General features: G+C 38.9%; 1 protein-coding gene across 3 annotated transcripts in view; it reads right to left on the bottom strand.

The window, feature by feature from the left end:
- The window catches only part of LOC131200921 (lysosomal acid lipase/cholesteryl ester hydrolase-like), a 69544-nt gene extending 49345 nt beyond the window's left edge, over positions 1-20199 (bottom strand). Inside the window, exons 1-8 of one of the 3 annotated variants that reach the window (XM_058188329.1) lie at positions 19881-20199; positions 13722-13848; positions 6706-6823; positions 5482-5680; positions 4390-4499; positions 3643-3776; positions 1946-2086; positions 848-919 (exon numbers count right to left, since the gene is read on the bottom strand). In XM_058188329.1, the coding sequence (XP_058044312.1) occupies positions 848-919; positions 1946-2086; positions 3643-3776; positions 4390-4499; positions 5482-5680; positions 6706-6823; positions 13722-13847 (900 nt within the window). In that variant the 5' untranslated portion in view covers position 13848; positions 19881-20199. The remainder of the gene's footprint in view (positions 1-847; positions 920-1945; positions 2087-3642; positions 3777-4389; positions 4500-5481; positions 5681-6705; positions 6824-13721; positions 13849-19880) is intronic. The other 2 variants (XM_058188332.1, XM_058188330.1) reach the window with 2 other exon arrangements.
- Between the last annotated feature and the right edge of the window lie 5320 nt (positions 20200-25519).

The following is a 25519-nucleotide window of genomic DNA, read 5'->3' as shown; positions in this document are numbered from 1 at the left end:
AGCAGAATCAGACGAAACAGACCCTGACTATTCAATGCATAAATCCACAGCTGACTCAAACCCGGGGCAAACGCAGGACTTATCTGAGTTCCAGGAGATCCAGCGACGCCAACCGGTTCCTCCTGAAAACAGCAAGGACGACTCTGCAAATAATCCAGGGCCGGATGGCCTAGAGGAGGAGCTGAGAGGAACAAACAGTCCCTCCGGTCAGCTCGACTCACTCCCAGAAAATGCATTGCGCAGGTCTGAAAGAGTCAGGAGACGCCCAGTCTACTTGCGTGATTACGTTGACAAATAAGATGTTAATTTCATGTAAATATTGGTAAAGTGTTTTCTGGGAGGGAAGGAGTGTAATGTATCTTTAAAAGTTTTGGCGGGAAAATAGCACGTTGCTGATTGGTTGAAGCCTCCGGCTAAACTGTATATAAAGAGAGGTTTTTCCCAGCACTGGCTGCTGGGTTCACCATATAGTAAAGAGCTGTTGTCACTATCCTGGTCTCCTGCCTCGTTATTGCCCGAATTTAACAATACCTGGGCAGTGCAGGTCATCAGCTAGTGTTTAATAAATTCACACATCACTCCACTGCATCCAGAGTTAGTTAGAAGAAACCCATAAGTATAATTTTATCATAACAAGGGAATTTATAAATTATACACTTAAATGTATTTGTTTGATGGGTTGTCTTTAATTTACGATTGTCACTGGTGTTTGAAACATTTAATAAATTCACACATAGCTCCACTGCATCCAGGTTTAATAAGAAGAAACCCATAAATAGCACAATGATTAACATATCTCTTCTATGTATAGTTAGAATTGGATTCAATCTATGGTACAAAAACCTACCTGTCTCCAGTGAAGAAAATTTTGTATAGATGTTCCAGCAGGAGAATGTGCTACATACATGTCCATACGACTCTGAAATAAAACAATTCTTTATCTTAATTGCCTAATTAATTTCATTTGCTGTGTAGCAAAAATTAAATTAGAGCTTATTGTAAATTTGTGGGTCTATTTACATTCACAAATAGACCTAATGCAATAGGTGAACATCCCAAATTCAGCATACTCTCTAGTAATGTGCAGTGTAGTAGATTTAATTTTCATAATTTAGCTGGAGTTACCCTATTCATTTGTTATATAGTTATGTTGTATTTTGAAGTTGAATGCACAAACATCAATAGTTTTGGATGACTGGAGCCATTTGTTATCCTGCAAATAGCCAGAAAGATAAAGGGGCAGCCTCGAATGCAGTCCATGTGCTTTATATTTTTCGTTTTCAAACAATTCTCATTCCAGTTTGCTGATTCTTTATTATAAGCCATTAATTTTTGGAACAATCATGATGCTTGATTCTTCAGTTTTATTGGCATGACATTTGCTAAAAACAACTTGGAAAGTTCCCAGTTCCAATATAATGAACAAAATTACATCTCCTATTCTGAACCTTTTGTGCAGTTAATTCTTTCTTCCTGGAAATCTTGAAAGGCAAAGGTTGATAGGAAAACTCAACCTTGTCTTATTTAAAATTTAAGAAAGGCTTTAATCTAAGGGTTGGCAAACTTTTTCTGTAAATGACTACATTCTATCCCCTCCCCCCATGTGAATGGCTGGCAGGTCTGCAGGCTAAGGAGAGCATCAGGCATTGGAGAATGTTGGCCTACCAAGGGCTCAACTGATAGGCCATTGCTGCCAAAATTTCCTACCCTTGTCTCTTGGCTCTGCTCCAAATCCCAGAACCTCAGCTGAGTCTTGGGCTTTGTGATCTGCTGCCCAACCATCCATACATCCTTAGCTTGGGGACCATATAAAAACAGGTGGCAGGTGAGATTTGTCTTGTGGACCATACTTTGCCTTAATCTAAGAAAAAGTGTTATTTTGCAACTGACATTGCAAACGTATTTTATAGAAATCAAGCCTTACTCAGTTTTCCTTTATACATACCATGTTGTAATTGGGAGTGTTAGCACCAACTATAAAAGACATAAAAAATTCACAGAATTTTGGTTGAAAATTACAAACTGCAACTTTTAGCTTTCTCAGAGTACTAGGATACTGCAAAATTCCTTTGTAGCCAAACAGTGTCTGAAATATATTAATTGATTAATTAATTAGAATTGATGTAATTCAGCCAAATCAAAAATCATTCCAACCCCATCTCTGCTGTAAACCCTGAGTGGTTTCTTTCCCACTATAAATTTAAGAAAAACTCCTTAGTTCAGGGATACACAAACTGGATCTTTGTATGGTTCGTGAGAGTTGAAATTCCAAAAGGTGGACAAAAACCAAAAACAAAAGGTGGTTTAATTTAGGCGATTGAAATTAGAACTATATTAATAAAATATAGGTAATATGATAATCTTCACATACCATATAATGATTTTAATTGTTTTTTTCTTAAAAACAACCTGTAGTCAGTTTTGAAGTTTTTATCTTATTTTATTTTATTTTAAACATTTATATAGCTACCATCTTTCAGCCAACTTTGGTGGCTCCCAGAGATTAAAAAACATAAGATCTTTTATTAAAGTTTTTGTTTATAAGTTTATAAGATAAAATACAAATAATAGTAAAATAAGGGAGGAAAAGGGGAAGAGAAAAGTGCGGGGCAAAGGGAAAAAAGAAATAAAAGGCACTGAATTCCAATAGAATAAGATAATAACCCAAAAACCTCAACTTTTTACTCTGATATAATAGTATAAACTAGCCATTTCTATAATGACAAACCTATTAATTGGTAAAACCCAAAATCAAATGTTCATTTTTTCCACCTCAAGTCAAGAAGCGGTTTTCAAGTAGAAACAAAAGTAATTGCATTTTTTTTATTTTGATCAAACTAGTCAATTTGTCCACATTAAAAACATAAAATCTTGTTAAAAACTATAAAACACAGCAAGTGAAAACAAAGAAACTGGCACAGCCCATATTAAGGAGCCATCATCTAATCTTGTCTCAAAGCTTGGGGGGGAAAAGGCAGGTCTTTATGGCCTTAATGAAGGGTAAATGGGTGCCCCTTGAACTTCAGACAGCAAAGCACTTCCTAGCCCCCATCTCTGATGGCAGGGTTGAAAGAAAGGGACTAAGGGACTCTAAGTGACCTTGCAGAATGGGTAGATGTCCTTAGGGAAAAGTGATCCTGTAGATCAGGGGTCTCCAACCTTGGTCCCTTTAAGACTTGTGGACTTCAACTCCCAGAGTTCCTCAGCTAGCTTTGCTGGCTGAGGGACTCTGGGAATTGAAATCCACAAGTCTTAAAGGGACCAAGATTGGAGACCCCTGCTGTAGATAACCTAGCCCTGGGCCAAATAGGACTTTAAAAATGATGACCAGCACTCGAGACTGGAAACCAGTGCAGCTCTTACAACAGAGGTGCTACATGAATGAACCTCAAGGCTCCGATTACTTTGAGTGGACCAACTGAAGTTTTTGGGTGGTCTTCCAGGGCAGACCCATGTATATCATGTTTCCATAATCCAGGCAGGAGGTGACCAGGCATGGGTTAATCTTTTAATTAATCAATCAATCAAAATAGAGCTGGAAGCAACCTTAGAGGACTTCTACTCCATCTACCTGCTCAACCAGAGTCTTTGGAATAAGGCATTTGACTGGATTATGCATCAACAGAGCCCAAAAGCACTTACCTGTATTAGCAGAGGATTGAGCAAGATTTTTATTAGAGGACATGTAGCATATGTTAGTGTGGCTATAGGTCCCATTCCAAAAAAGACTTTAATTCTTTCAGCCAGTTCTGGCCAAGAAGAGAATGAGATGAAACCTGAAAATAAAATAAAAGCTTTTGCAAAGAAACTGGATCTCTTCAACTGTATAGGAGAGAAAAGTTTTACACTAAACAACTATTATTTTTCTTTCTGCTCCTTCATTTCTGCAGGGTATACAGTAATTGCTCAACTCCACAATGCATGGAGGAGAATGCATCTTTGGTTTGCAATCAAAGAGCTGGACTGCATGATGAGTGTGGGATGCAGGAGGGAGAAATATCTGTTTCCTGTTCTCATGTTCACAATGGGAAGATGCATTACATGATTCAGGTGCCTTCACTGATCAGCTAGAAGAAAATTGCTGAAACACAAGACTATCACTTCATGCTAGAACACGTTGTTTACATGCAAAAGTCCTAGGCTTATTTTTGTGTAGAATGTGGAATGGCTAATTGCAGAAAATTCTTAGAAAGGAAGTGCTGGGTTAGATGAGCCAAGCATTTCAAAGTGCCTCATGATTAATAGGAATTCAGAAGTCGATTTGTTCAATTCTTCCTGCCTTGGCCTCCTCCATAAACTATTTGACAGAAGACATGCATTCTCAAATTATGTAGACTGTACTAATTTTCCCCATTCATCCCTGCGCATAGATTTTCCTGAATAACTTACCAGCCGTTGTACCTTCTGAATGGCCCACATAATAAAGCTGCTGCTGTTTGGTTTTGTTCAGGATAAAGTTTATGACGGCTGGAATGTCATAGTATCCCATCTCATGAAAACTAGGAATAAAGAAAGGAAGCCTTGCTTTATAAATGCCAGCCTAGGTCATCTTGCTCAGAAAGTAGATCAGCTGATCACATGGAAAGGATCACAGGGTAAAAAGCCATAAAAATGTCCGTGCAAATGTAAGAAGGATTTTAGAAGAGGGAAATCAAGATCAGGTTGTTTGCGAAATCTTAGGAGAAAATAATAGGATGCAAGGCTACAGACCTTGTTGAACTAGTATTACCAGATTAATACCCTCAGCCCAGAAAAGAGTCCTTTTTAAAGGCAGGAAAAGCAAACAACAGACAACTGTTCTTCCTGCCCAATGGAAAATAAATAGCATTTGAAAGTGACTTCCATCATTATATTTTTCCCAGATAATGCTAAAAATTAAAAAAATTAAAATGATTAAAATATGCAAATTCATGTATAGGTCAATTGCATAACTTAGCAAATATACATTTACATTACTTATCACTAGATATTGCCGCATTAAAACGAACTTTCTCCTCAGGTTCTCTTCTGAACCTGGTCTTTGTGTTCTCTGGAAGCCCATGGCCGCAACACTGTTTGACTCTAAGAGAGTTTATACAGTATATTGTTTTGAGGAAAGAATGGAAATAAGTTTAGTAGAATGAAACCCCAGAGATCAGCTTTCAACCCTAGTTCTATATTTTATTATTTTGCTTTATATTTTATTTTATTTTAATTATATTTTGTTAAAAAATTTTTTGTCTCTTCAAGTCATTTTTGATTCCAAGCAACTGCCTCAACAAGTTCCTGAAGCGGTTTGCCATTGCCTTTATAAGAGAAACTGACTGGCCCACGGGCACCCAGCTGGGTTCCTATCTAAGACTGAATTAGAAGTCATACACTCCTTTTCAATAAAAAAAAAAGAAGAAGTCATACACTCCTGGTTTCTAGCCTGGTGCCTTAACCACTACAACAAACTGCCTTCTTTTAAAGCTAATAATTATCCCTTTTAGATTTTCTTACCTAAAGCTCCAGAATTCCTTCTGCCACAGCTTCAGTGTCTTGTGATTTGAAGACCAGATATTTCCTCTGCTATTTCCAAGCCAAACATCATAACCATTATCTGCTAATATGAAACCAAAACTGTTGTGGGGCTGGTTAGAAATCCAGTGGGAACCATCTCCAAGGATGCTATGTATGAAGAATACAACAGGTCGTGCAGCTGTAAAATTAGAAGAGATGCTTTTTTAATGAGCCAGATCATTGAAGACTGCAAAACAATTGAAGTATTGGTTGCAAATAAAATTTGCAAAGAATCAACATTTGTGATACGTTGTCACAATCTCTTATTAAAAATAGTATACGTTACCCTGGCTGGAATGAAAGTATGATCATTATGTGGTTAAATCTACAGAATTTAGGAACTGAGGTTTTATTGAGTCAATGGATCTATTCTAAGCATATCCAACTCCATTCCTTTCTCTCCAACACTATGATATATTCTCAACAGTATCATGATATAATTTCCATATATAGATTCTTATATTCAAAGGTTGTAGAACTCTTCTTCTTTAAAAGAAATTGCCTAGATTGTTTATCTTATTGGATTATTAATTGTCTTAGAAACAGTATCATGACATACAATACCTCAGGATTCCTCAGTATACCTTCAAATTGAGAATATATTTTTCTTAATCTTTCAAGACTCAATCTACTTAAATTATGTATTGGACTACTAAGCAGGTTTAATAGCTAAAACATTTCCCAACGCTTTTTAAATGGGATTCACCTTTGAACATTAAAAAAAAATTAGTTTGTAGTTAGGCAGTTTTATTATTGGTGGTTTCTTTTTTGTAACATCTGGTGCCATGATTTGTCAGTCAGTCTCTTAAACTTATAGGTCCTTCAAGACATTTTGACTATCTCCTTTTGGAAGATATTGAAAGGAGAAGGTTACAGTACAATTTCTTGTAACACCCAATAGAAATGTCGGGGTTCATTCTGAAATTATCACATTTCATTTGGGAGAGATCGATCATTCCACTTCAATCATTGAAAAGTATTCTCAGCCATGTTCTGTAAGAATCTTGCATGAGGTCATATGGATTCGTCGGGAGTAGAATGGTGCCGCACTTCAGATTTGAAGAGAAAAAGGGGCTTCCCAAGTGTGGAGCACAAAGGTAACCTATTTGCCATTTCATAAACCACACTGCTAATGGATGCCATTTGATTTGTCCATGGTCTTACCATTATTTGCACCATTGTACCTTCCATGTGGTATTCTGTTAACGGTAAGTATATATCCATCTTCTGTTTCAACATGATATTCCTCACTTGGATAGTTATGAAAACTGATAATTTCACTCTGAAAATGGAAAAAAAGATAACAGAGCAAACTTGTCTGAAGTTATATTTTCTGAACACAAATGGGCAAACAAAATGATGAATAATGCAGAAAGCTCAGGAACAACTAGGAGGTTGCCAAAAATATAAACCTTCAAAAGGTGGAGCATAAGCAAGATCAGATTTATTTGTCGAGGATCCATCCCCAAAGTCAGTTGAATGAAAAACTGGTGTTTTAAGAACATAGATAAACTTTTGAAGTACTTTGAATGAAACAGACAAAAATAAACACTAGGATTTTTTTCTTCATTATGAGAATGGAGAATCTTAAATGCCTTTAATATGTGTGTCTTTTGACTTCTTTGTAGAGTACAGTCTTGCATTGATCCTGTAGATAATTGTCAAGTTTTCCTTTCAGTGTAGATGAATTGTTTAACACGTGCAAAGCTTTTACTCTAAGCTTAGTGCAAGGGCTATCAGGAACAACTCTTTAAAAATTTAAAATATGAAATAGAAATTACATAGTTGGCCTGTGATAAGACTGGCAAACAATTTAATTTGTAGGGCTCCTCACTAGCGGTCTAGAATTTAAGATCTGGATTAGGGTGGTGCTGGAATTGATTATTGACTTTAGAGGATAATTAGAACTGCAGAAAAAACAATTGCTACCAACCTGCCTTCCATTGAGGACCTTATACTACATGAGTCAAAAAGAGGGCTGTGAAAATATTTACAGACCCCTCACATCCTGGATGTAAACTGTTTCAACTCCTACCCTCAAAACAACACTACAGTGAACAACTAGAACAACTAGACACAAGAACAGTTTCTTCCCGAATGCCATCACTCTGCTAAACAAATAATTCCCTCAACACTGTCAAACTATTTACTAAGTGTTAAGTCTGGGCAATAATGAGGCAGGAGACCACGTGAATGACAACAGCTCTTAGGTTTATTGTGAGAATCCAGCAAAGACACTAGGCAAACCTCTCTCTTTATATAGTATTTTGGCTGAGGCACCAGCCAATCAGAAACGTGTATTTTCCCGCCCAAATTTCCCTCCAAATATTCAAATACGTTACACTCCTCTCCTCCCAGAAAACACTTAGCCCCTTTTTACATAATATTTGCATGTTATTTGCACACGTAGTCACGCAGGTAGACAGGGCATCTCCTAACTCTTTCTGACCTGCGCAATTCATTCCCTGGAGGGGAGTCGAGCTGGTCAGAGGGACTCTCTGTTTCTCCCAGCTCCTCCCTTTGGCCCTCCGGCCCTAGATTATTGGCAGAGTCGCCCCTGCTGTCTTCTGGAGGACTCGTGTGGTGTCGCTGGACTTCTTCATTCACAGATAAGTCCTCCGATCGCCTCAGGTCTGAGCTAGCTGTTGGTTCAAATGTTTGGTAGTCAGGGTCTGGTTGTTTGGTTTCTAGATTTGTTTGCATTCTTTTTTGTAATTGATCTATATGGCGTTTTCAAACTCTGCCATCCCCCATGTCCACTAAATATGATTTGGGGCCTGTCATCCCTACAATCTTCCCCCCTAACCATGATGGACCCTCGCTGTAGTTGTGTGCCCACACAAGGTTGCCTGAGACCATTTGTCTGGTTTTGTCCCTTGTGGCTTGGTACCCATCAGGGGAGTATGTCGGATTAAGTCTGTCTAAGGGGCACCGGAGCCTCCTACCCATTAATAGCTCCGCTGGGGTGCGGCCGGTGGCTACACAAGGTGTCCCATGTTGTGCTGCCAGGAAGGTGTCAATTTTGGTTTGCCAATCCCCTGGGCTAATTCTTGATAGTGCTTCCTTGGCACTGCGTACAAAATGCTCTGCAAGGCCATTCGTAGCCGGGTGGAAAGACGCCGAGAGGGCATGGCGGATGCCCACTTCGGCCAAGTACCCCTCGAATTGAGTTGCCGTGAATTGCGGCCCATTATCTGACACTAGGGTGTCTGGCAACCCGTGTGTCACAAAGAGTCGCCATAATACTCTAATTACAGCTTCTGCTATCGTGGTTTTAATTAAAATTATCTCCAACCTCTTCGAGTAGGCATCTACAACAATCAAGAATGTTTGTCCGTGAAAGGGTCCTGCAAAATCTATGTGGATTCTCGACCAAGGTCCCTGGGGCTTTTCCCACTCCCTTACTGGGGCTATAGGGGGTAACGGTCTCGATTCCTGGAAGGCTTGGCATTTCCCTACCTGATCGCTAATGTCTTTGTCCATCTGTGGCCACCAGACATAGCTCCTTGCTAGACTTTTCATTCTGACAATTCTGGGATGTCCCACATGTAACAATTCTAAAACGTGCCCGCGTAACTGCAACGAAATAACCACTCTATCCCCCCATAACAAACAACCCCCTTGTACAGACAGTCCCAAACGCTTTTTTGTGAACTCTTTAAACTTTTCTCCCGGTGAAATGGGCCATCCCCTCTGCACCCAGCCAATTACTGTACGGACAATAATATCTCTATAGCCACTTCGGCAGAAGTGACAGGGCCAGAGTCCAGAGAGTCAATTAATAAAATCGGTATTCCCGGGGTTGGGTCTTCAATTGTATCTGGCAAAGGACGTCTACTTAAAGCGTCTGCATGTCCCAAGTCTTTGCCCGGTCGGTGAGACAGCTGGTACGAGTATGCTGCCAGGAAGATAGTCCAACGGGTCAGTCTGGGAGACAATGCAACTGGTGTTGGCCGGTCCCCCGCCAAGAGTCCCAACAGTGGTCTATGGTCTGTGATGATTTCAAACTGCCTCCCAAACAAATATTTGTGAAATTTTTTCTCACCTGAGACTATGGCTAATGCTTCCCTATACAATTGACTATAATTTCTTACTGTTGTTGATAACGTGCGGGAAAAATAAGCAATTGGGGCTTTGGTTCCGTTCGGTAACTTGTGGCTGAGGACTGCCCCTACTCCATAGGGTGACGCGTCGCATACCAATACTAGGGGCAAGGTTCCATTATACTGAATTAGAATGCTGTCACTAGACAATAGCTTCTTAACCGCTTCAAACGCTTTTGCCTCATTCCTGCCCCAAGTCCACACAGAGTTTTTTGCTAGTAGCTTGTGAAGTGGTTCAGCCATAGTTGCCTTATTTTTTTAAAAAACCGCATAGAAGTTTAACAGTCCCAAAAATGCTTGTAACTCTGCTTTGTTTTTTGGGGGTGGAGCCTTCCTTATTGCTCGCACCTTGCTTTCGGTAGGATGGATGCCTTCCTTATCTATTCGATATCCCAAAAATTCTACAGATTCTACTCCAATTTGGCATTTGTTAAGTTTGACCTTAAGTCCCGCAGTTTTAAAAATTTCCAGAACCCTTCGCAATTTGTCTCTTAGTTCCCCTAAGTCTTTGGCTGATACCAATACATCGTCAAAATAGGGGACTACTCCAGGTGGACCTTGCAAGACCTTCCATTAGATTTTGAAATAAGCCAGGCGCTACACTAACTCTGAATTGTAGTCAGGTACATTTAAAAGCGCCCCTATGTGTGACAATTGTTTGTGCTTTGGCTGTTTTGCTGTCAACAGGTAGCTGTTGATAAGCCTGTGCTAAATCAAGTTTGGCAAAAACTCGTCCCGGTCCTAGCGAGTGCAGCAGATGTTGCACGATGGGGACTGGGTAAGCACTCTTTTGCAGTGCTTTGTTAAGTGTAGCCTTATAATCAGCACAGATACGGACAGATCCGTCTGGCTTGACTGGGGTCACTATTGGTGTTTCCCACTTTGCGTGGTCAACGGGAACCAATATGCCCTGGTTTACTAGCTTGTCTAGTTCTTTATCAATTTTGGGCTTTAGGGCAAATGGGACCCTCCTCGCCTTCAGTCTAATCGGGGCTACCTGGGGGTCTAAATTAAACGAGATGGGAGTCCCCACATACTTGCCCAGGCTGTCCTGGAAAACGTCCTCAAACTCTTGCAGCAGCTCCTCCTTTAGGTCGCTGCCGACGCCGTGAACTCCGGTGATGCCCATTCCCAGGGCCCGGAACCAATCGAGACCCAGTAAACTGGGCAGGTTTCCATCGACTATGGTGATCGGTAGGGATTTGTTGAACCGTCCATATCTCACTCGAACCGTTGTGGTGCCTCGAACAGGGATCCGGTTTCCCTGGTAGTCTTGTACTCTCAGCTTCTGTGGCTGCAGTTGGCGCTTTGCGACTTTTGGTAGGTTTTTGGTAATCATGTCCCAGGACATGATCGTAATTGACGATCCGGTGTCCACCTCCATTTTACACGATACTCCTTCTATGTAGGTCCTGGTGAATATCTTCTTCTCTAGTCGTGTTGATGTGTGGCCCACTCATACAGTCGTGTGGTTTGACTTCGCGCCTTTTTTGAATTGCCCAATCGCTGGCTGTCTCGCGGAACTGGAGCTTTGCTGATTGGCTGGTTTGAATTCAGTTCTGAATTTTTGGTGGCATGGTTGGGTGGCTCGGCAAACTTGAGCTAACTAGGTCCTTTCTTTTCACACCTTCGGCAAACGGCATCTTTAAAACGGCAGTTCTGTCGTTGGTGTTGGCCCCCGCAACTCACACATTCGTCACGGTCGCTTCTCTCCGGTCTCCCGGTTTGGAATACTTCTTCCTCATCTTCACCTTCCCATTCTGCCTGGATCTCCTCGCTGTGGACTGGTGTCACTTTCGCTGCGGAGTTCGGCATGTTCGGCTTTTGCAAAGTCTCCGCTGCTTTGGTGGACATCTCATGTGCCCTGGCCTCATCGAGGGCTATCATGAGGGTCAGGTTGCTCTTTGAGAGTAGCCGCCTCTGCAGTCATATGTCCCTAACCCCACAAATGAGTTGTTCGAGTAGGGTGTCCTCCAAATCCCTGTACTCACAATGGGTCGCCACTTTCCTTAAGGCGGCCATATACACGCTGATTGATTCGCCCTCGCGTTGAACTCTTTGCCTCAGTTCAAACCTTTACACGAACTTCGATGGCACCGGAGTGTAGTGCACTCGTAGCGTTGTCTGGAGCACGGGCCATGGTACCGACTGGACCGGTGTTGGTTCCGACAGCGATTCAGCAGTATCGAAGACTTCTGGTCCACAGTGGCTCAGGAAGTATGCACACTTACGATTATCTGACACTCCTTGCAGTTCGTTGGCCTCGAGGAAACATTCAAAGCGAGCCATGTATGACCCCCATTTCTCTTTGGCTGGGTCGAATGGCGCTGGCAGGGTATAGCTAGACATCGCTACGCGGCCGCCCTCAACAACTGGCTGGGTTTGAAACCTAGTTTTGTTCCTTCAGCTCTTTCCGGGTCTCACTGTCCTCAATATCCCACCTTCGTCGCCAATGTTAAGTCTGGGCAATGATGAGGCAGAAGACCACATGAATGACAACAGCTCTTAGGTTTATTGTGAGAACCCAACAAAGACACTAGGCAAACCTCTCTCTTTATATAGTATTTTGGCTGAGGCACCAGCCAATCAGAAACGTGTATTTTCCCGCCCAAATTTCCCTCCAAATATTCAAATACATTACACTAAGTCTGCACTACTATTCATTCCCATCACCCATCTCCTTCCACTTATTACTATAACTTTGTTGCTTGTACCCTTATGATTTATACTGATATTGTTTCCTGACTGCTTATTTGTACCCTATGACTATCATTAAGTGTCGTAAGTGTTGTACCTTGATGAAGGTATCTTTTCTTTTATGTACACTGAGAGCATATGCACCAAGACAAATTCCTTGTCACACTTGGCCAATAAAAAATTCTATTCTATTCTTTTTTCTCAGAAAAAATAAAGTACATTTAAACATCATCTCTAAACCCAAAGATTTCTGTAAAAAAATATTGTATAGTGAAGTTTCCTGTAAAAACAGTGTCTATTATTACATGCCTTGCTTGGTTATATATAAAATATTGCACTGTTAGTATTTAAAGATCAGTATTTCTGATGCCAAGCCTATGCTAAACCCAGATTGCATTTTTAATTAGATTTTGGGGCATTGCAAAGGATCATTTTATACCATATATATTGTCTACTGTTCAAATTTCTCCTAACCCCTTTCTTTATTATGGAACCCCTTTAAATACCTTTTGTGGCCAGGGACCAGGGCCACGGACTCCCAAGACTTAACTCAAGATTTAAATTATAACATTCCTTCAAGTCTTCATGGACGCCCTGTGATCACATCATGCCCTTCCTCCCAAGGTCCACAGACCATAGGCTGAGAACCACTGAACCTGTAGAAAGAGTCCTCTCTTTCTCTATTGAAACATCTGGAATTGCTTCTCAGAATTCTTTTATGATAAAACCTTTCTTAAAACATTTTTCAAAGCTATTATTTCCATCAGGCTTTGGGATCCATTTCAGGCTCATTCTAAATGAGGAAAGTAAACTAAGTGGGGATGAAAAGAATCGATGTGGCTAATTTTCTTCTGTATCCTAAATTCATGTTTACAGAGTAAAAGACAGCCAGGTCCTCCCCCCAGCAGGTCCCATTCTATCCAGCTCATTGCTGCAGCCACTTTTGCAATTCTTCTCTATCATCTGATCATAACGATGGAGGGATAAAGATTGTGCAAAGAATTTTAAATTACATATACTTGAGACATCAGCATATCAGGGTGACATCAATCTCAGTTACTCTCTCAGCCCAACTCATCTCAAAGAGTAGTTGTTATGGGGGAAATAGGAGGAAGAAGGAGTTATTTAGAAAAATACAGGTTGGATAGAAAAAACTAAATCAAATATTTAAAAATGTTCTTGAGGTTACTCTCATTATTTGGTGGTTTTTATATTGTATAAAATAGCATTTAGCATTAAACATTTCTACATCATACTGGAGTAAATATAATAAATAATCCTTCGAAGGCTATAGATTTGGCAATGATCCCTCTTTTGCATTTCCTTTATGTATCTGGCTTCACCTGTCAAAATAAAACAGTCAAAATGGATTTAACGTACAATATTCATAAAACACTCCGGGTCCATGTTATAGTTAGTGTCAAGTCTTTCTGAAATTTCCAGTTCTTCCAAGCTGAGCATTCCATGGCATAAATAAGCCATTATGATGAAACTCCTCATCTTCATTCTATAGGAAGAAATTCAATCTTTGATTAACTTTTTACAGACATGATCTTCCTGAAGATACAAAGCACCAGTTACCCTGAAATATCTTTTGCTATCTGTTGCAGTAACCAGAAACAGCCCATTGAGCAGAATTTTACTTCTAAAGAGGATGGGAGCAAGTCAAAAACACCAATTAGAAAATGGCTTCAATCTGAATGAGTGCTGAAAAATAATTAAGGTCACTTCAGCAGTGGATTAAACAAGTAGGTAGCCAAGGATCTGTATCAAGGTTAAGCAACCGAGAACCTACTGGTTAGGATTTTTATCTATCTTTTTCTCATGTTCCCACATTGCCTGTTTCACCTATTGTACCTCCATTTTGAATTAAACAATATGAAACTCTAGGATGAATTTTCCATCCAAACAAAAGTAGTTGAGGCCATCTGCTCAGCTCTCCTTTGGATTCCCAACTGTTGAATTTTAATAATGTAGATTTTGCCAAAGATAGTTGCATTCCATAATCTTTTGTTGTTGTTGTTAATATTTTTATTGAGTTATAAAGTATTGTAAAATATAAAAGTAAATAGAAGAGCAGTGAGGGGGGAGGGGAAAGGAAAAGTGAAGTGAGGAAAGATAGGGAAAGAAAAAGAAGCATTGACTTCAGACTCTCTCTGTTACAGTAAAATAAGGCATTAACATCAAATCACAACTTTTTGTTTTTCCACAATTGTACGAACAAGTCATTTCTATAAAGATCTATTAGTCTAATCTGTAACACCCAAGTCAGAGTTTTACTCTTTCCCACATCAAGCACAAAGTTCAGAAGCGGTCTCCATGTGGAAACAGAATACTTATGTTCTTTCCTTTAATCAAAGTGGTCAATTTTGCCATTTCAACTAACTCCATCAATTTCTGCAACCATTCATCCATGGTAGGAATCCAAGTGTCCTTTCATTATTGTGCATACAATAGTCCTGCTGCTGTCAACATATATGGTAACTACCATATTTTTCAGACTATAAGACGCACCTAAATTTAGAAGAGGAAAACAACAAGAAGAGTTTTAGGCCTATCTTTTTTTGGGCCTTTTCCAGTCTTTTTTTGGCCTGTTTCCAGGGCCCATTTGGCCCATTATGAAGGCTTTTTTCAGCCTGTTTTCAATGCTTTTTTTCAACCCAATCTCAAGGCTTTTGTGGGCCATTTCGAGGCTTTTTTTTTTTTTTTTTGGCTGTTTTGGAGGGTTTTTTGTCCCATTTTTGGGACTTTTTTTGGCCCATTTTGAGGCTTTTGGGGGGCCGTTTTTGAGGCTTTTTGAGAGCCATTTTTGAGGCTTTTTTGGCCCATTTTCAAGGATTTTTTTGGCCCATTTTTGAGTTTTTTTCAGGCAATTTAAAAGCCCCAAAATGGGCCAAAAAGCCCCAAAATGGGCCAAAAAAAGCCTCAAAAACAGGTCAAAAAAGCCCCCAAAATGGGCTGAAAAAAGCCTCCAAAACAGGCCCAAAAAGCTTCAAAAACAGACTGAGAAAAGCCCTGAAAATGGGTCAAAAAAGCCCCCCAAATAGGCCAAAAAAGGCCTCAAAATAAGCCAGAAAAAAGCCTGAAAAAGGACAGGTGGAGACCAAAAAAAAAATGGCTGGCGGGTGGACGGGGCTTCGACAATATTCGGTCTATAAGACACACAGACATTTTTGCTCCCTTTTGGGAGACAAAAAAGTGCATCGTATAGTCCCCAAAATACGGTAAGTTCTAATTTTTTTTCTCTAGTTCTTTTACCGATAAACCCAAAAGGAAAAATTCTGGTTTCATTTTTATCTCCATTTTCAAAAAAAGTTTGTATTAAAATATGAATCATATAGCAATTTTTTTTGCTTTCTCACATGTCCACCATAGATGATAAAATGTCCCCTCTACTTTTACCCTTCCAGCATTCATTTAACATACCTTTGTACATCTTAGATAACTTATCTTGTGTTACATACCAATGATACATTAACTTATAAAAGATTTATTTTAGATTATAATTTAATGTGAATTTTAAACCCTTCATCCACATATTTTCCCATTGTTCAAACATCACATTATATCCAAAGTTCCTTGTCCACTGAATCATAGAGTGTTTTACATGTTCATTTTCTAAATTCAATTTCAATAACATTTTATAAATTTTAGCAATATGATCATCATTGCCATGATGAAATTTCCAATTCATTTTTAACAAAGTCAAATCCATAACTTTTTAAAATCCAGTTTAAACCTTTCTTTCAATTGTTGATAGGCAAACCAGTGGCATATGTAACCTTCTGATTCAAGTTCTTCCCTCAGTTTTATTGTTATAGTTGCAGTCCATAAACTTAACTATAGGATATGCCGAACGGTGCTAAAGGTTTTGTACAGAGGTGCTTTGGCACGCATTGTTAATTGGTTCCAGGAAGCATGATGAGTGCCAAAAACAATGAGTACCAAACAAAATTTTCCCATAAGGAATAATGTAGTGAGTCACAAGGTAGCCGACATTGAGAAGGTCTAAGATTACCAAATAACTGATGAGTATCGGGTCAAATTTTTTATGTCAAAATGCATTGAGTACCAAATTCAGTGGGTTTCAGAGAAGTGGGGACCAGATGCCACTGCATTTGTAGGACACTAGACCATTACATTTTAGTTAAACTTTTCTTAGCCAGGCTATTAGCATATACTATTTGTCTTGTTTCAGGTTCTAATCACACACACACACACACACTGGAATTTAATACTTCACTTACAAGGACAAGGACAAGGGCCATATAAGGCACAAGATGGCACCGACGAAGGCTGCCTTGGTGAAATGCTCTCTAATGGTTTCTTTATTTCTAATTGTTCTCTGCGACTCACTACGGATTTCCTACTCACGAGACCATCTGCTAAAAATTAAGCAACATTTCTTTAAGGAGCAGCTTTCTTTGATCTCACCCCCGCCGGTCTTTACAAACACGGAGGAGATTCTAACACAGGAGGAGGCAATTCCCACATAGCCATGGACTACCAAAAAAACCAGACGGAAGCAAAGGAAGAGAGGTAAATGAGCTGGGATCTTAAACAGATTAAGAAATTGCATTAAAACTCCTCTGCCTTCAATTTTCGTAAGAAATGTACGTTCACTTGCAAATAAGATGGATGAAATTCTCCTCTTAAACAAATACTATTCTGATTTTCGCAATTCAGCAGTCCTATGCTTCTCTGAAACCTGGTTAAATGAATCAATTGAAGATAGCAGCCTGAACATTCCAGGGTTTCAGATTGAACGATCAGACAGAATTACAAAAATATCTGGTAAAAAGAAAGGAGGAGGCTTATATATTAACAACTGGTGTCGAGATTTAAAAATAATCTACAAATTCTGTGACAACAATTTAGAGACTTTAATTATCAACTGCAAACCATACTATTCACCTTATGAATTTTCCTCATTTCTTCTAAGTGCTGTTTATGTCCCACCACAAGCCTGTGTAAACAAGGCATTACGAACTCTAGCTGACCAAATCATGGAGGCTGAAGCCAAACACCGTGATTCATTGGCCATTATTTTGGGAGATCTAAACAAGGCAAACTTAAGGAAAGAGCTACCAAAATACTTTCAGCATGTCAATTGTCCCACCAGAGGCAAGAATACTCTAGACCATTGCTACACAACACTAAAAGATGCTTATCGGTCTTTACTACGTGCAGCTGTAGGACACTCTGATCATTGCATGATTCACCTTGTACCTGCTTACAGGCAAAGACTTAAAACCACAAAACCAACAATTAAATCAGTGAAGATCTGGATGGAGGAGGCAAAATTAAAGCTATAGGCATGCTTTGATTGCACTGATTGGAATATTTTTGAAGATACCTCTGCAGACCTAGATGAACTCACAGATACTGTAACATCATATGTCAGCTTCTGTGAAGACCTATGTGTATCTACAAGGAACTTGCGAATATACAGTAACAACGAACCTTGGTTCACACCTAAACTTAAGCAGCTATGCCATTCCAAAGAGGAAGCCTACAGAAAAGGTGATAAAATGCTGTACAATCAGGCCAGAAATGCACTAACAAGGGAGATCAGAGCAGCAAAAAGAAGCTACTCTGAAAAGCTAAAGAATCAGTTTTCACCAAATGAACCAGCAAACATATGGAAAACTCTTAAAAATATCACCGGCTATGGCAAACCTCCTTCCCAGGCTGAAGGTAATCAACAACTGGCAGATGACCTGAATGAGTTTTACTGCAGGTTTGAAAGGAAACTACAGTCACCTATCTCCACAACCCCCATCTCAGACACACCAACAGCAGCCATGCCTGCTACAACTGACCCCATCCCATTGGGTTCACAACCCCTAGTGATCACAGAAAAGGAAGTGCAGGACCTATTTCACAGACAAAAGCTAGGAAAAGCTCCAGGCCCAGACAAGATAACTCCTTCTTGCTTAAAAGTCTGTGCTGACCAATTGGCCCCCATTTTCACCCATATTTTCCATAAATCACTAGAGATGTGCTATGTTCCTTCTTGCTTCAAATGCTCTACTATCATCCCAGTGCCGAAGAAGCTCATCATCAAGGAACTGAATGACTATAGACCAGTTGCTTTAACATCGGTAGTCATGAAAACCTTTGAAAGGCTAGTGCTTTCCTACTTGAAAACCATTACGGATCCGCTGTTAGACCCCTTGCAATTTGCATACCAAGCAAATAAATCAACAGATGATGCTGTTAATATGGCTCTGCACGACATCCTACAACATCTTGAGTCTCCAAAGACCTATGCAAGGGTCCTCTTTGTAGACTTTAGTTTAGCATTCAATACCATCATTCCAGACACTCTTCTAACTAAGCTAAACCAGCTACAGGTACCGGAACAGACTTGTAAGTAGATCACAAGCTTCCTAACAAACAGAAAGCAGCAGGTGAAGCTAAGCAAGATCACATCAAATACCTGTACAATTAGCAAAGGCCCCCTCCCCAGGCTGTGTGCTCTCCCCACTTCTCTTCTCTCTGTATACCAATGACTGCATCTCCAACGATCCATCTGTTAAGCTACTGAAGTTCGCAGATGATACAACAGTGATTGGTCTCATTCGAGACAATGACGAATCCGCATATAGACGAGAGGTCGACTGAAAAAATCTGGAACTGAACACACTCAAAACCGTAGAAATGGTGGTAGACTTTAAGGGAAAACCCTTCCATACTTCCATCTCTCACAATACTAGACAACACAGTATCAACAGTAGAAATCTTTAAATTTCTAGGTTCTATCATATCGCAAGATCTAAAATGGACAGCTAACATCAAAAACATCATCAAAAAAGGACAACAAAGAATGTTCTTTCTGCACCAACTCAGTAAGCTCAAACTGCCCATGGAGCTGCTGATTCAGTTCTACAGAGGAATTATTGAGTCTGTCATTTGCACCTCTATAACTGTCTGGTTCGGTTCTGCAACCCAACAAGAAAGACACAGACTTCAGAGGATAATTAGAACTGCAGAAAAAATAATTGCTACCAACCTGCCTTCCATTGAAGACCTGTATACTGCACAAATCAAGAAAAGAGCCGTGAAAATATTTACAGATCCCTCACATCCAGGACATAAACTGTTTCAACTCCTACCCTCAAAATGACGCTCTAGAGCACTGCACACCAGAACAACTAGACACAAGAACAGTTTTTTCCCGAAGGCCATCACTCTGCTAAACAAATAATTCCATCAACACTGTCAAACTATTTACTAAATCTGCACTACTATTAATCTTCTCATCGTTCCCATCACCAATCTCTTTCCACTTATGATTGTATGACTGTAACTTTGTTGCTGATAATCCTTATGATTTATATTGATATATTGACCATCATTTGTTTTGTAAATGTTGTACCTTGATGAAGGTATCTTTTCTTTTATGTACACTGAGAGCATATGCACCAAGACAAATTCCTTGTGTGTCCAATCATACTTGGCCAATAAAAAATTCTATTCTATTAAGACTTGAGAGATAAACAGTGAACAAAGAATGTAAACAAAACAGGAGCTTGCCTGAAAAAGCTTGTTTTTAATAGAAGCAGGCAGAAGATGCGTCTAAATCCAATCCAGGGTCCAAGAATCAAGTCAGGGTTGTCGTCCAGTCGAAAGATCAGAGATCCATGGTCTCTTACACAGACAGAAGCCACACACAAGTATCATATCAGAGCTAGAAATCAGTCATTGTTTCCCAGACCCAGGAAAAGCAGCATGCATCAGAACTGCTTCTTAAATAAGGATACGGTCAGCTATCCCTAACCAAGGGATTTATTCCCTTGTTTGGCAATAAGTTTAATAGAATGTTGCTGCTTTGATCTCTTCTCTCCTCATTGAGCCTGAGCATGGCAGGCCTTATGGGAGGATGGATGGGAGGTACTTATTCAGCTTAACACAAATAGCAAAAGAAATTGTCATATGTATTAGATCGGTTTCTATTAGATCAGTTTCAATTGGAGGAAACTTTTGTAGATCAGTTTCAATTGGAGGAAACTTTTGTAAAACCCAAGTGTGTTGCAAGAAAATAATTTAAATAATTTATAGCGCCACCTGATTAATTACAGATTTAATTAACTCTTGGAAAATCAAGTGGCCAGGAGCCAAAGAAACACATAGGCATTACGTCCTATAACTAGCTATGTTCAGCAGTACATCTAGCAGGAACCAGATCGGTAAAACCTGATAAAAGCTTTATGATATTTGTTTCTTAAATAGCTTCCATGCCCTATTTCCATTTGCAGATTCCTCCCGTTAGAGATATCCCATTTTTAGAAAGAATTGCCTTCCCCTTACATATCAGAACCATAGCCTGGCAATTGCATTCATGCTTGATAGCCCTATTACAGTGGTAATAGTGATGAGGAACGTGTGTGCTTTTATTAGCTGACTCTGTATTGTGGAAAAGCATGTTATTGAAATTGAGGCTGTCCCATCACCCTTGCTGCAATTTAGATGGTGTTTAATTGGTGGAATATTATGTGAATATCTTTAACACAATTATTAATGGCATTGCGACAACTCTCGTTAGTCTTAATTTAGATTGCTGATTATACTGGAAGGCTGATAATCTAAGGAGGGATAGAAAGATTGTGGGTAATTGGGTACACATGTATATCTAAGTATATACGTAAATAAAATAATTAGAATAATATAATATATTATAGTGATATATATATGATATATTAGAAATATATGCAAAAAAGATACATTAGGATAAGAGAGAGAAAATATATAAGTATTGATCACCGACGCAAAACTGTTGGAAAGAAGAAAGTGTCAATATTTCTTTTTTGTTTTTGTCTTTTTTAAAAACTATTTGTAATAAAAATTATTTTTTTAAAAAAGAAAGGTTGTTGGTAATATCGCTGAGAGGTAAGATATTTCTTCATAGCTGGAATATTCAAGTCAAGGGTGTAGCAACTGTATTATGAAAAATACCTTTCCTCCTTTTTAACCTCATGAAGAAAGAGCAATAGTAATAGCATTTGTTTTTATTTATTTTGTCACAACAGTATATGCAAGCATTGTCATAAAAACAATAACACATCATATAAACATATATATATAGGCTAAAATATGTATAAAATATAAAATATAGGCTAAAATATGTATATATATAAGCAAAAGTATTAATTTGATATAATGAAAGGGAACAATAGGACAGGAACGGTAGGCACTTTGGTCCTCTTTTGCATGCCCCTTATAGTCCTCTTAGGTCAATAGTAGACAGTTTTTGGTTGAAGATTTTGGGATTTTGAGAAGAGACCACAGAGTCAGGTAGTGAGTTCCAAGCGTTAACAACTCTGTTACAGAAGTCATATTTTCTGCAATCAAGATTGAAGCGGTTAACATTAAGTTTGAATCTATTGTTTGCTCTTGTATTATTACGATTGAAGCTGAAGTAGTCTTTTACAGGAAGGACATTGCAATAGATGATTTTGTGCGTTAAACACAGGTCTTGTCGGAGTCGGCGGAGTTCTAAATTTTCTAATCCCAGGATTTCGAGTCTGGTGGTATAAGGTATTTTGTTGTTTTCAGAGGAGCGGAGAACTCTTCTTGTAAAATATTTCTGGACTTGTTCAATTGTATTAATGTCTGAGATGTGGTATGGGTTCCAGACAGGTGAGCTGTATTCAAGAATAGGTCTAGCAAATGTTTTATAAGCTCTGGTTAGAAGTGTAGAGTTTTTGGAAAAGAAGCTGCGTAAAATTAGGTTTACAACTCTTAGAGCTTTTTTCATCATGTAGTTGCAGTGGGCTTTGGCACTTAGGTCATTTGATATGAAAACTCCAAGGTCTTTAACAGGGTGGGGGTCATCTGTAAAGTAATCTCCATCAAGTTTGTACTTAGTGTTAGGGTTCTTTTTCCTAATATGTAAGACTGAGCATTTGCTGGTGGAGATTTGGAGTTGCCAAGTTTTAGACCAATCGGATACAAAGTCAAGGTCTTTTTGAAGGGTAGAAATATTGTTGGTGGTGTTAAATAGTTTGACATCGTCAGCAAAGAGAACACAATATCTTGAGATAAGGTCACAGAGATCATTTATGAATAGTATGAAGAGAGTTGGTCCAAGAATGCTGCCTTGGGAAACGTTACTTTTGACAGGAACAGGATTTGATAGAGCGTTTCCAATTTTGACCACTTGTTGTCTGTTTGACAGGAAGGCATTTATCCAGTCGTGAAGAGGTCCTGAAATACTGTAGGATTTTAGTTTTAGGAGAAGTTTATCATGTACTACTGAGTCAAAAGCTTTGCAGAAGTCTATGTAGATTGCATCTATTGCTTTGCCTTGATCAAGGTTTGTAGTCCATATGTTTTTGCAGTGGAGAAGTTGTAAATTACATGATAATTTTTTTCTGAAACAAAAGTGTTTATTAGAGAGTAGGTTGTTTGTTTCTAGGTGGAGGGTAATGGATTGGTTTATGATATATCCTATTACTGTGCAAGTGATGCAACATAGAGAGATTGGTCTGTAATTTTCAGCTAGGCTGGGGTCTCCTTTTTTGAAAATAGGGACGACTGTGGCTAGTGACCAAAGTTTGGGAAGGGAACTAGTTGTGAAAGCTTTATCAAAGATTATGCTTAGGGGTTCTTTTATATTTATTGAAAGTTTTTTTTTAAGAAGTATGCACATAGACCATCAGGCCCAATAGATAAAGATGGTTTCAGGTTGCGAAGAGCTTTTTCAACATTATCCTCTGTGAAGTCTATATGTGTTAAGTCATTGTACTCATTGTTAGTATGATTTGGGAAAGTTGGATATGAGCCATCACTTTAACAAAGACTGAGCCAAAGAATGTGTTAAAGAGGTTTGTTTTAACTGTTTCATCAGTACATTCTTTGCCATTAGATTCTTTTAGTGGTGGGATGGATCTTGTTTCTTTAAGTTTATTGTTCACAAAATTATAAAAAGCACGATTTGAATTTGTATGTAGAAGGTCTACTTTTTGCTTGGTGTGGTAAATGATGCATTCAGTTTTTATTTGGTTGCAAATATTTCTGTATCAGTTTTTGAAATTAGCTACATAGCCCTTTTTGTTTCTTCTCCAGAGGGATTTTTTTTTGGATTGAAGCTTTTTTATTGATATGGGTAATTTGTTTTTTTGTTTGTTTGTTTGTTTTTTGGTGGTGATTTGTGGTACATATAGTTTGATGATTCTATTGATTTCAAGTAGGAATACTTTATAGTGGTCTTCGGCAGTGATGCAAGTTGAGAATAGATTTAGCCAGTCAAGAAATGAGAGAACGTTGTTTATAAGGTCATAGTTGGCTTTTTTAAAATTGTAGTTAGGAGTACTATTATTATGACGATTTATGTGAGGGTGTATATTGAGACAAAAGTCTATCATGCAGTGGTCACTGTTGGAGAAGGGTTCTTTTATTAGTATTCCATAAATTGAGTTCAGGTTGCTGCAAAAGATGAGGTCGAGGCAGTTGTTGAGTCTTGTATTGTTAGTTACTAGTTGTTCAAGACCTAGGTTTGTAACGGTGTTGTATAGTGTAGTATGGATTGGTTTAGTTGTACATTCGTTATCCAGTTTATAGAAGGTAGATTTAGGTCACCCAGGAAGATGAGAGGATATGGACAAGAGGTAGCCCATGTTAGCAGTGAGGTTAACATATCTGCATGATCGATGTCATAGTCAGGGGCTCTGTAGCGTAGTAAGAATCTAAGTGTGGTGTTAATGAATAGGTGTTTTTTTTTTTTGCATTTATATCCCGCCCTTCTCCGAAGACTCAGGGCGGCTTACACTATGTCAAGCAATAGTCTTCATCCATTTGTATACTATATACAAAGTCAACTTATTGCCCCCCAACAATCTGGGTCCTCATTTTACCTACCTTATAAAGGATGGAAGGCTGAGTCAACCTTGGGCCTGGTGGGACTTGAACCTGCAATATTGCAAGCAGTTGCTGTTAATAATAGGCTGCATTAGCCTGTTGCGCCACCAGAGGCCCATAGGTCACATATAATAGTTTCAGGAAGAGAAAGTTTATGAGCAACTTGAATATTTTTTAAGTTCAATGATTTTTTGTAAAAGATAGCAACTCCACCACCTCTGCGGTGTTCACGATCTGATCGAAAAACCTGATTCTCTTTGTTTGAAATAACGGAGTCAGGGAGGGATGAGTTCAGCCATGTTTCACAAACAAATATAATATCAAATGTACCATTGTTTAATAAGAGGACAAATTCGGGTAATTTGTTTACAATATTTCTTGCATTTATTAATTTACATTTGAGACCTGTAGTATTTGGTGTAGGAGAGGTAAGGGGTGTGCATACCTAATTTTGATTTGTAGTTGATTGAGGGTTATGTACAACAGGAGGTTGAAGGAAGGTTGGTTGAGCAATGAGTGGTTGGACATTTGATGGATGGAGGTTTTGTGGAGGTGGTTGGAGGCTAGTAGGTTAGCAAAGCTGGTTGGGGGATTCTGGGAGTTGAAGTCCTCCAGGCTTAAAGTTGCCAAGGTTGGAGACCCCTGCTCTAGAAGACTCAGTCAACTTCAGTGTGAAAGAATTTTTCAAAAATGCTGGACATGTGGAAGGAGTCAACATTGCTCTGATGACATCACCCTCTCTGAATATCCAGGAATTTGGTGTTTATTTCTGCAGTGGGGAAACTTTGCTCATGAGGTTTTCCTTACAGCCACTTTTACAGCCACTTGCCCCCGCAAGTTTTCAATGTGTGAACAGTATGGCACCTGAGTGTCTTACATTTTAGTACAAATGAAATAATATTCATCATATTGACTATGTTTGACACGTTTGCATAATTCTGGTAATAGTGCACATATTTTTGTTGAGTTATAATCTTTCATTATTTAGTTATTCAATATTTCAATAATATTGAAACCTTCATAAGTTCATATATAAATGAACTCGTGTGTTGTAGCCTTGAGGGGTTACTTTAATAATAATGTCTTTCTTATTCTCACATTTAAATCTCCAATAGCCAAGTATTTCCAGCATTTTGGGGATGTGTTATGCCTTCCTTTTGTCATGTCACCCTTTATTAAAAGATATTTTCTTTCTATCCTACCTAACTTCTAATCATGTCACCTACCTAAAAAAAAAAAAGAAAGAAAGAGAGAGAGAGAAAAGGAAAAGCAAACTAGAACAATAAAAAAGAGAAATCATCTATCCATCATCTCTT

This window comes from Ahaetulla prasina, chromosome 6 (genome assembly GCF_028640845.1).
Source record: "Ahaetulla prasina isolate Xishuangbanna chromosome 6, ASM2864084v1, whole genome shotgun sequence".
Taxonomy (NCBI): domain Eukaryota; kingdom Metazoa; phylum Chordata; class Lepidosauria; order Squamata; family Colubridae; genus Ahaetulla; species Ahaetulla prasina.
This window is presented reverse-complemented; position numbering and strand designations above follow the sequence as displayed.